Source organism: Siphateles boraxobius, unplaced genomic scaffold, assembly GCF_051911475.1.
Source record: "Siphateles boraxobius isolate OS27281-9 unplaced genomic scaffold, OSU_SipBor_1 103, whole genome shotgun sequence".
NCBI classification, from domain to species: Eukaryota; Metazoa; Chordata; class Actinopteri; order Cypriniformes; family Leuciscidae; genus Siphateles; species Siphateles boraxobius.
Window position 1 is genome coordinate 1,802,501 of NW_027508704.1, and position 12,500 is coordinate 1,815,000.

A 12,500-nucleotide genomic window follows, 5' to 3' on the forward strand; every position below is an offset into this window, starting at 1 on the left:
ACTTTTATTTCAATTGATGTTTATTTTAATTAATAAAAATATAGTTTTAGATAATGTTAATAGCCTTGTTGTATATATATATATATATATATATATATATATCCTGTTTTGATTTTTTGTAATTTTAGTAATTTTGTTTTGTTTATTTTCATCAGTTTTTAAAAAATATTTAAGTTTGAAGTATTATAAGTTATTTTAATACTTCACCTTAAATTAAACAAAACTGAGAAAAGTTGTTTTGGCAACTACTTAAAAAGTTACAAGTTTAAAAAAATAATAATTTCAATTCAATGAATAATGAAATTGTTTTTTATGGTTTTAGTTTTAGTTAATATTCACCCTGATGTCGGTATCTGGTCGACTTCTTTCTGTTATTACACCAAACTAAATGTCTAAGTCCGTCTCACTCTTGACAGACAGAGAGCATCATGGGAGGGTTTTCACAGAAATCATTGTGAAATAGTAAATACAATTCCTTAGAATAGAGAACATTCAAACTGTTCCTTGTGCTGAAGCAAGAATCACTTTTACTATTTCTCACACTTAAGGTCTGGCGAAAGTTCAATGAAATTGACTATACAATGAAACTGTCAATCAAGTAATCAGCCTTCTGTTGTAAACGTGGAAAAATCTGCATAGGAATCTATTTCATTTTGGATTTTATTGAAATTACTGGATTTCGTGGTAATTAATTTGCCGAGCAATGGTGACCGCGCCTTCAGGGTTAGTGATTGACAGAATCTCTAACCCTAAATATTAAACTTAGACTATATGCTATTCATTTTATAAGTGATCAGCTGATCATACAGCATAAATAAATAAATATCCCATAATATCATAAAGATTTAGGATTAGGACTTTTTAAACTAGCTAGCAATCTTGCAAAATATCTCTCTATATATAAGCTCTCTATATAAACTTATATATAAACTTATAAACATATATATATATATGTCAACCTTTATCAGAATATATAGGGCGTTATCAAGTCGAGTCAACCTTTATTTCTATAGCACATTTAAAAACAACAGAAGTTGCCCCAAAATGCTTCACAGTGTCATGAACAACCAGACAAGGTTAGATCCAAACGCAGCGTGAGTTTATTCACAGGGTAGTCAAACAGGCAATGGGTCAAATACACAGACAGGAACAGACTAGACTAGGAAAACTAGGAAACGCTCGGAGATGTACACAACAGTGAAACAAGACTTCGCAAAGGACAGAGGAGAAACACAGGTTTAAATCAGGAACTCAATAACCAATAATGAAACACAGCTGAACATAATAACATAATGAGTCCATGGGGAAAAACATAACACAATGAGAGAGTGCCCTCCAGTGGCTCTCGAGGGCACTACAGCTGCCGATCGTCACATAGAGAGAGTGCCCTCCAGTGGCTCTCGAGGGCACTACAGCTGCCGATCGTCACATAACCCCCCCTCTAATGAGCGGCTTCCAGACGCTCCTAAGAGCTCCGGGGGGAGGTCAACGGGGGCTGGGATGGAGGGCCAGGCCCATGCAGGGGAACGGACCCTGGACATAGACAAGGCGGGCCTGGGCCGTGGAGCGTGGGTGGACCTGACTGAACAGGCAGCCAGGGCGGAGCAAGACGAGGCGGAGGCCAGGGCGGAGCAAGACGAGGCGAAGGCCAGGGTGGTGAAGCCCCTGCAGACGACCATGGCGGCAGAGCCCTCATGGTCTCCTCACCGGACCCCTGGCCCCCCCCCAAAAAATACTTGGGGAAATCCACGGGTTTAGGAAAGGTCTCCCGGAGCTTAAAGGGCGCAGGCAGGGCGAGGCGCAGAGGCGGGGCCGGCAGGGCGAGGAGTCTGGTTACGCTCACCAGAGCCTGGCGAGCTGAACGAGTCCTCTTCCTGCGACGGCGAGTCACTGGGCTAGATACCTTCACTTGGCTAGATTCACTCGCTTGGTTTGATTCAGCACTGGACGCATTTGACTCGCCTCTTGACTCGCCGCTTGACTCGCCGCTTGACTCGCCGCTTGACTCGCCGCTTGACTCGCCGCTTGACTCGCCGCTTGATTCACTTGACTCAGGGCTAGATTCACTTGACTCAGGGCTAGATTCACTTGACTCAGGGCTAGATTCACTTGACTCAGGGCTAGATTCACTTGACTCAGGGCTAGATTCACTTGACTCAGGGCTAGATTCACTTGACTCAGGGCTAGATTCACTTGACTCAGGGCTAGATTCACTTGACTCAGGGCTAGATTCACTTGACTCAGGGCTAGATTCACTTGACTCAGGGCTAGATTCACTTGACTCAGGGCTAGATTCACTTGACTCAGGGCTAGATTCACTTGACTCAGGGCTAGATTCACTTGACTCAGGGCTAGATTCACTTGACTCAGGGCTAGATTCACTTGACTCAGGGCTAGATTCACTTGACTCAGGGCTAGATTCACTTGACTCAGGGCTAGATTCACTTGACTCAGGGCTAGATTCACTTGACTCAGGGCTAGATTCACTTGACTCGGGACTCGGTTCACTTGACTCGGGACTCGGTTCACTTGACTCGGGACGGCTCACGTGAAGCTCAGGTTCGTTAGGGCTGACGTGGAGTGCGGGCTCGGAAGAGAAGTCGAGAAGCGCGGCCGCGGGTTCGGCGGGGCTGACGTGACGTGCTGGTTCGGCTGGACTGGACGGGACCAGCGGGGCAAGCTCACCCACAGTGAGAGCCGAACCACTCAGTAGAAGAGCCGTGTTAATATACCGCCTTAAAGTGCTGTGAGGCTCTGGGTTGGGCATCAATGAGCGAAGCGGTTCAGACAACCCTCCGCGGAACAGGTTCGTTAGAAAAACGTTGTTCATACACGTATGATGAGAAAGTTCATAAAACTCCGCCACATACCATTCGAGAGAACGATCCTCCTGATGAAGTTGCATTATCTCAGCACCCGTATCTGTGCTCGGAATCGCTGTGTGAGCTCGTCGAAATACCTCGCTGTTGGATTTTACCGGGAGAGCTTGGCATGACATCGGGATCGGTCCTGGGCCAACAACTGTGGAGACGGGTTGATTCTGCGATGGTCCCGGTGGGGAAACACGAAGACCGCGAACCATCTTGGCCAACCTCTCCAACGACGCGGTGAGTTGATCCAGTTCATCCTGGTGTACGGCGGCTGACTGGGAGGCATACAAGGCTGACATATGTGACGATCGGCAGCTGTAGTGCCCTCGAGAGCCACTGGAGGGCACTCTCTCTATGTGACGATCGGCAGCTGTAGTGCCCTCGAGAGCCACTGGAGGGCACTCTCTCATTGTGTTATGTTTTTCCCCATGGACTCATTATGTTATTATGTTCAGCTGTGTTTCATTATTGGTTATTGAGTTCCTGATTTAAACCTGTGTTTCTCCTCTGTCCTTTGCGAAGTCTTGTTTCACTGTTGTGTACATCTCCGAGCGTTTCCTAGTTTTCCTAGTCTAGTCTGTTCCTGTCTGTGTATTTGACCCATTGCCTGTTTGACTACCCTGTGAATAAACTCACGCTGCGTTTGGATCTAACCTTGTCTGGTTGTTCATGACAGAAGACTTCGCCACACCAGATCCAGCAGCATGTCAGCCTTGTATGCCTCCCAGTCAGCCGCCGTACACCAGGATGAACTGGATCAACTCACCGCGTCGTTGGAGAGGTTGGCCAAGATGGTTCGCGGTCTTCGTGTTTCCCCACCGGGACCATCGCAGAATCAACCCGTCTCCACAGTTGTTGGCCCAGGACCGATCCCGATGTCATGCCAAGCTCTCCCGGTAAAATCCAACAGCGAGGTATTTCGACGAGCTCACACAGCGATTCCGAGCACAGATACGGGTGCTGAGATAATGCAACTTCATCAGGAGGATCGTTCTCTCGAATGGTATGTGGCGGAGTTTTATGAACTTTCTCATCATACGTGTATGAACAACGTTTTTCTAACGAACCTGTTCCGCGGAGGGTTGTCTGAACCGCTTCGCTCATTGATGCCCAACCCAGAGCCTCACAGCACTTTAAGGCGGTATATTAACACGGCTCTTCTACTGAGTGGTTCGGCTCTCACTGTGGGTGAGCTTGCCCCGCTGGTCCCGTCCAGTCCAGCCGAACCAGCACGTCACGTCAGCCCCGCCGAACCCGCGGCCGCGCTTCTCGACTTCTCTTCCGAGCCCGCACTCCACGTCAGCCCTAACGAACCTGAGCTTCACGTGAGCCGTCCCGAGTCAAGTGAACCGAGTCCCGAGTCAAGTGAACCGAGTAGTGAGTCAAGTGCCACCGAGTCAAGTGAGTCAAGTCCCGAGTCAAGTGAATCAAGTGCCGAGTCAAGTGAGTCAACTGCCGAGTCAAGTGCCGCCGATTCAAGTGAGTCAAGTGCCGCCGAGTCAAGTGAGTCAAGTGCCGCCGAGTCAAGTGAGTCAAGTGCCGCCGAGTCAAGTGAGTCAAGTGCCGCCGAGTCAAGTGCAAGTGAGTCAAGTGCCGCCGAGTCAAGTGCAAGTGAGTCAAGTGCCGCCGAGTCAAGTGAGTCAAGTGCCAGTGAGTCAAGTGCCGCTGAGTCAAGCGAGTCAAGTGCCGCCGAGTCAAGCGAGTCAAGTGCCGCCGAGTCAAGCGAGTCAAGTGCCGCCGAGTCAAGCGAGTCAAGTGCCGCCGAGTCAAGCGGCGAGTCAAGCGGCGAGTCAAGCGGCGAGTCAAATGCGTCCAGTGCTGAATCAAACCAAGCGAGTGAATCTAGCCAAGTGAAGGTATCTAGCCCAGTGACTCGCCGTCGCAGGAGGAGGACTCGTTCAGCTCGCCAGGCTCCGGTGAGCGTAACCAGACTCCTCGCCCTGCCGGCCCCGCCTCTGCGCCTCGCCCTGCCTGCGCCCTTTAAGCTCCGGGAGACCTTTCCTAAACCCGTGGATTTCCCCAAGTATTTTTTGGGGGGGGGCCAGGGGTCCGGTGAGGAGACCATGAGGGCTGTGCCGCCATGGTCGTCTGCAGGGGCTTCACCACCCTGGCCTTCGCCTCGTCTTGCTCCGCCCTGGCCTCCGCCTCGTCTTGCTCCGCCCTGGCTGCCTGTTCAGTCAGGTCCACCCACGCTCCACGGCCCAGGCCCGCCTTGTCTATGTCCAGGGTCCGTTCCCCTGCATGGGCCTGGCCCTCCATCCCAGCCCCCGTTGACCTCCCCCCGGAGCTCTTAGGAGCGTCTGGAAGCCGCTCATTAGAGGGGGGGTTATGTGACGATCGGCAGCTGTAGTGCCCTCGAGAGCCACTGGAGGGCACTCTCTCATTGTGTTATGTTTTTCCCCATGGACTCATTATGTTATTATGTTCAGCTGTGTTTCATTATTGGTTATTGAGTTCCTGATTTAAACCTGTGTTTCTCCTCTGTCCTTTGCGAAGTCTTGTTTCACTGTTGTGTACATCTCCGAGCGTTTCCTAGTTTTCCTAGTCTAGTCTGTTCCTGTCTGTGTATTTGACCCATTGCCTGTTTGACTACCCTGTGAATAAACTCACGCTGCGTTTGGATCTAACCTTGTCTGGTTGTTCATGACACACAGACTCCGGTTTTGCTCTCATTTAAATGTAACTTTTTATTTTATTCCAATTACATTGAAATGTTTATTTGTTTTAGTTTATTTAGTTTTAGTTATTTTATAACTTCAACTTTTATTTCAATTGATGTTTCTTTTATTTTAAGTAATACAAATCTAGTTTTAGTTAATGGTAATAGCCTTGTTGTATATATATATATATATATATATATATATATATATATATATATATATATATATTCTGTTTAGATTTTATGTAATTTTAGTAATTTTGTTATTTTGCCATTTTCATCAGTTTTTTACATGTCGAACTTTATCAGAATAGAGGGAATGCATTAACATCACTTTGGATGACTGGATTTAATAGGGGAAACTGCGAAAACGCAAGTACAACAAACGATTATCAGTTTAAACTAAAGATTGGACTCAATATAGTGTTCCTTACAACTTACTAAAGATCCAGTGATCCATGGATATTGACATGCAGCCAGGAATCGTGTTTCCTCACATTTATATGTGCCTGATTTTGACACCGGGGAAATGCATACAGCAAATTTGCCTGTGAACGCTTTATATAAATACAATATAGGCAGGTCTAAATCCAGGTGATCACTTATATCAATGTTATATATATCATCATATCGTCTAGAGACTTAAAACTTGTATAGTTTTTTGTCAGTGTTTATTTAAAAATGTCAAATTATACAGAATATACAGTGGTAAATATTTGATTGATGAGTTGTCACTGTAATATATAACAATATAATATATAGAGAATGATTTTACCACTAAATTCAGCATATTGACACAAAAATGATAACTGCAAATCCACCTTTCGCTGCCTGGAGTCCAGTTGTTTCTATGAATTGCAGTGATCTATTTGCTTCTCTGTTCTGTAGCTTTAGGTAGTCTGTAAAAATATACCTCATATTTCTTGTCAAATCTAGTTGTACAGTCAGTCTCAAAGCTCTTTCCCGTTTTAGACGCGTTTTGTGTGTTTTTCCGCAGCATTCACATCGAAAACCAATGCTGCCGCTCAGTCTTTTTGCCACTTAGTGGGCGTAACTGCAGTCACTCCGGCCAACGGTGACGTCACGTGCATTCCCTCTATATATAGGGCGTTATCAAGTCGAGTCAACCTTTATTTCTATAGCACATTTAAAAACAACAGAAGTTGCCCCAAAATGCTTCACAGACTCCGGTTTTGCTCTCATTTTAATGTAACAACTTCTGTCTACGCTCACTGGGAAATAAAAGTGTGAATCGTCAGCGTAACACTGATAAGATATGCTGTATTTCTGAAAAATAAAGCTCAGGGGAAGCATGTACAGTGAAAATAGCAAGGGTCCTAAGACTGAGCCCTGAGGGACACCACATTATAGACGAAGTAGAAGAACAGTTGCATAGATTCACAGAGAACGTCCTTTCTGTTAGATAGGATGAAAGCGTCGTCCCCTGGATGCCCAACATACATTAAAGACGATCGGGAAGAATATAATGGTCCGATTGTATGAACACAGGGCGATATAAACTTTACAAAGCGCTATGCAAGTAAAATGTATATGTCATAGGAATCACTTATTATCCATTGCGTCATTTCACATTCATCATAGTTGATTTTATTTAATTTTTGGTTGCCAAGTTAGGCTGTACTGATTGTGATCTCTCTCTCTCTCTTGCACTCACATCACAAACACTTTTTATCTTTATGCACACTTACACACAGATATGTATATATATATATATATATATATATATATATATAGGACAACATCAAATCTTTCAGAAATGTGGCATATACACAGAATAACTGAAGCCTCATAGCAACACATACGATCTATATTGAGAAACCAGAGGTCTAAGAGACGCTTCTTGCAGTGAATGTAGCCGTTGACCCACTGCACTCAATCTCTGGTGAACCACACTATACAAGCCTTCACGCTTTTTTACACTCTGTGAGTAAAAGTCAGAGCGTTGCAATGCACTGCCATCTGAGACATGCAAATCATCCACGACAAGCCGTTTACACTAGCATTAACATCTTTCCACTCGCGATCTGTGGACAGTTGCATAAACATAGTCATCATGTTAAGACTGCGACTTAATAACTAGTCTGGCCAACTAGCGGCCTTACTTTTCAGATTCAAAACCAATCTACTTTTTTATCTGACACATGACCAGTGTTGAAGAATAAAAAAAATAACATGACTAACTTGCAAGACTAGTCTGTGTAGTTTATGCAACCGGACACTGATCAGATGCAAATGAGTCCAAAATGTGTTTTTTTGTGTGTCTGAACAGTCAAAACACATTTGGAGGTTTGTTTAGTGCAGTTAATGATCATGTGAAGAAGCACATTCGAAGTTTAATTCAATAACTGAAATAAATAACTAAGAATTAAAATTCTGTCATATGACTTTTTTTTCGGTAAAATTTTGGTAACCTTTCATGTATAATGCAATATAAAGGTACTCGTTATATAATGCATTTGCATAATGCATTATATATTTGCATGAATAATTGTAAAAAGGCATTATAATATTCGCAGATTGCTTGTTGCATCTGAAATCGGTTGTTTCGTCACGTGTTTCAATGCATTATGCTTTCTAAAGGTGTAACAATTAATATTATTACTATAAAGCATTATAAAACTGTGGTTACAATAATTTATGAGATCATACAATGCATTATAAGGTGCATTACAAGGCATAATGAATGCGTTAAAAATACTTCTATGATGCATTATATATAAAGGCTTTAAGTGAAGTGTTACCGAAATGGTGAATTAGTTTCAGTCTGGTTTATTTTGATCCAGTTGACGGGTTCACAAAAGTGGTGTGCATGATTCTGAATTATGCATGTATCTGATTTAAAGCCTGAGAACGATAACTATAAAGATAACTGAAATAATAACTACACTAGCATCCTTAAATGCTCCTTAAAGCAGGATTAATTCTGATTGGCTGTCAATGTTTTTTAATGCTCATCAGCTGGAAAAACTTTGATCCTCATCTATTTACAGTGAATAAAGTTGCTCTATTTGCTCTTTTGTGTCCGTTGCACGGAAAAGAGCAACCTGGACATTCTTCAAAATGTCTAATTTTGTGTTTCACGAAGAGAGTCATACAGGTTTGTAACGAGTAAATTATGACGGTGAATAATAATTAATCTGCGTTTTAGTGCTCATGTATGTGTTGTGTAACATGAAGAGTAACTATGAGCACACAAGTGTGTATTCTGGTAGCAGAAAGCCACACCTCGATCAGATAACCAGCCAGACAAGAACTAAAAGTGGTTAAAAGACAAAACAAAGTCCATTTCATCTGGTCACAAGCCTCTGTATCTCGCTCTCCTTCTCGCTGTCTCTCCAGTCGCCCCTCTTTCTCCTTCAAACAATAACTGCACTGTTTTATCCTACACAGTGCGTGTGTGATACTCATAAATGACACAGTTTCTCATGGATTGCATCACTTTTAGAAGTCAAAAAACCTGACTTTCAGTTCATGCCTGTTTTGTCACATCGACAGCCGAAACTCCCATGCCTTCAGGGTTTACAGCTCAGCGTTTAGCAACACTCACACCTGAAGTGTGTCAAACTCACACAGATCGTGACACAAATGTGAGCGGTTGAAGAGTCTGTCAGTGTGTGTGTGTGTGTGATCAAACAGGGTGTGTATGTGTGACTTTCTGTCGCCCTCTTATTGTGGGTTCGCTTGTGTTTGACATTTCAGCATGGGCTAACGGTATAATTACCATTGTAACCTCTGTCTGTGGTTCGTATATGCAGTTTATAAAGCCTCTTAGACCTCAGCATTAACCGTGATAGAAACAGAAACACAGTCCTACTTTTTAACCAGTTGTTTTCTGCAGTCTTTCAGTATTTTGGCATAACCGTCCAACATGCATATGGATAAATCTTTTAAGAGTAAATTGTATAGCAATGATATTACTGTCTGTCAGTGTGCTAATTTGCATACCATCCAAAATATGCAAGGATAAAATTAGTGCACTGTATAAAAAAAATGTCCTGCCTTAAATTTTTAAGTGCAATCAACTTGGATATTTAAGTTATTCCAACTTATATTACATTAAACTGACTTTAAAAATGAGTTGAATCTTGTATAACATAAAAAAGTTGAAAATTGCTTAACTTATTTTGTTGAGTTAAAGCAATGTAAAAACATGTGTTGTCACAACTTAACGATCATATCATTTTTAGTACAAATTGCCAGATGTGCACAAATAATGGTGGAAAATTACCTTTTTAGCTATGAACTTTACCGGAATAGTTTAAAGTAAAATGTATTTAGTTAAAGAGTATGAACATGGCTAGCTCTGAAACAAGCAATATTCACTTAGTTAAAATGTATGAGATCAAAACAAATTGGGTTTATTGATGACAAAATGTATAAACCTGGTTATTGTGTATGTAAAACACATTCAGTTATTTCTACTATTACAGAAATCTTACCCGTTGTATTTATGCATGACTGTTTTATTCGTTTATTAGTTTGTTTATGCAGTCTAATCCAAATGGATGGAAATTATGGTCACACTTTAGTTAAGGATCCAATTCTCACTATTAACTACGACTTTTGCCTCAATAAACTCATAATTACTGCTTATTAATAATTAGTAAGGTAGTTGTTAAGTTTAGGTACAGTATTGTAGGATTAAGGGATGAAAAATATGGTTGAGCAGATTAATATGTGCTTTATAAGTACTAATAGCCAATATCCCATAATGTGCATGATAATAAGCAACTAGTTAATAGTGAGAATTGGACCCTAAACTAAAGCGATACCGAAATTTTATATGCAAAAAAAATAATTTTAGGCCTAAATATTTTTTGCGAGTGATGATGTTCCAATTGTAGAGTCTTGTGTTGCTATTAATCTTATTAATCTTCTTCCCCAGCTCCAAAAAATACCATTTTCTGAATCTGAGGTTTGATGCGATTTACTGCAGTAGTGGCCAAAAGTGATGTCCGGCCTTCATTCAAATATTATGAAAAAGATTTTGTAAGCATATCCATCCATTGATGGAATCAGTTGTTTTATTTGTGATAGTAATTGCAATGAAACGTGACAAATTGCGCAACATCCTTTCTGGCCAGACATTATAGTCACACACTTTAGTTTAGGATCCAATTCTTATATTAACTATGGCTTTTGCCTCATTAAAGTCCTAATTACTGCTTATTAATAGTTAGTAAGATAGTTGTTAAGTTTAGGTATTGTAGGATTAAGGAATGAAGAATAAGGTCATGCAGATTCATATGTGCTTTATATGTACTAATAAACAGCTAATAATATGCACGATAATAAGCAATAGTGAAAATTTGACCGTTCCTGAAATCCTATATGCAAAAAAAATAATTTTAGGCCTAAATATTTTTTTGCAAGTGATGATGTTCCAGTTGCTACACGTTATTCTTCATCTGATTGTCCTGCCGTCACAGATTAGTAAATGCTCTTCCTCTGTTGTTCCTCAGAGCCGGACTGGGTGTCAGTGACTCTCGGTGTGTTCGTGTGTCAGGGATGTTCACTCATACACAGAAGTATTCCCAGTCTCAGCCGGGTGAAGTCTGTGCAACAGGACTCGTTTGAGGAGAAGGAAATCGAGGTGAGGAACACCAGGATCTGCAGTAATCTAGAGACACACAGATTGATTGGCTCTTTGCCTTCATGAAAGATTGAGGATGAAAGCCATTAGTGCACAACATGAGCCTGGGAATCTGGAGAGAGCTGATGTTTGTGATAATCGTGATTGACATAACCATCAAACCGCTGAATAATCGATAGGTGCACAAGCAAACGGTGCATTCAATTTAAAAACCGCCTATTATTACAGTTCTGAATAATACGGGTTGCTTACTAATGCTCAGATACGATTTCATTTGCGATGATGAAAAAAATCCATTTGAATTACGTTGAAAATTGCGATTTGCATGTTCTTCTGAGCATGTAATCTGTCAGAAATCATGTATATGAAAATATGTTATTCATTTACAATAAGGTCTCATTTATTAGCTAGTTTACAGCATTTATTATTAACCTTTGTTAACGTTAGATAATAAAAACGTTCATGTTGCAAAAGCTCACAGTGCATTAACTGATTCAACTGTTGATCTTAATAATGCATGAGTTCAGAGATTAATATTAGCTAAGATTATTCAGTGCTGTAGAAGTATTGTTCATGGTTTTACTAGACTAGTGAAAAAAACCTGTACCAAAATGTATTTAAAATACATTTATACTACAAATCCGTTAACATTTTTACTGACATATCGCTTGATATCACACATATTACTTACTGGTATAATTAAACTTTATTTGGTGTACTACTTTATTGCACAATGCACATTTCTTAATATTAAGCCTAAAATGTGTTTTAATATCACTTTTAGTAAGGATAGTATGATCTCTGTATAATATAATTCTCTAAATGCAAGATATTTAAAGTGTAGCTAAAGTATACTTGCAATAGTTCCACTTTAGCACAATCAAATATACTTAAGTATGTCTTTAGTTGCACTTTTTCTGAATAACTAAAGTGCATTTTGTACAAAATTAGTTGTTCCGATTTAGCAGACTTAGACTTAGACCAAAAGTACAATTGCAGGATATTTATATTACGTACACATATGTAAATGTAGTTTGTGACGTCAGAAACACCAGCGATTTCAAACCGTGTTTTTGAGACTGTCTTTGGTTCACTGCAGTTTTAAGGAGAAAATACTCAGCAATGCTGTCGACTTATGAATTTACACATGGTTTGTCTTAAAGCATATTAAAAACACCACATAAACATGTAAACAACATTGAAAGCTGGATTTTCACCACAGGGGGACTTTCAATAATCTTATGGGATAGTTCACCCAAAAATGTAAATGCTGTCAGTAATTACTCTCCCTCATGTTGTTCAACCCCGTAAGACCTTTGTTCATCTTCAACACGAATTAAGATATTTGTGATTAAAT

The 12,500-nt window shown here is 41.1% G+C and overlaps 1 protein-coding gene across 5 annotated transcripts in view; it reads left to right on the forward strand.

Annotated features, from left to right (window-relative positions):
• Positions 1 to 12,500, forward strand: part of LOC143753577 (arf-GAP with dual PH domain-containing protein 1) — a 40,359-nt gene that overhangs the window by 5,621 nt on the left and 22,238 nt on the right. For all 5 annotated transcript variants that reach the window (XR_013207771.1, XR_013207770.1, XR_013207769.1 and 2 more), the window contains exon 2: positions 11,013 to 11,143. Coding sequence is in view for 1 of the 5 variants with exons in the window: in XM_077246061.1 (XP_077102176.1) it covers positions 11,013 to 11,143 (131 nt within the window). In the remaining 4 variants the exon portion in view is untranslated. The remainder of the gene's footprint in view (positions 1 to 11,012; positions 11,144 to 12,500) is intronic.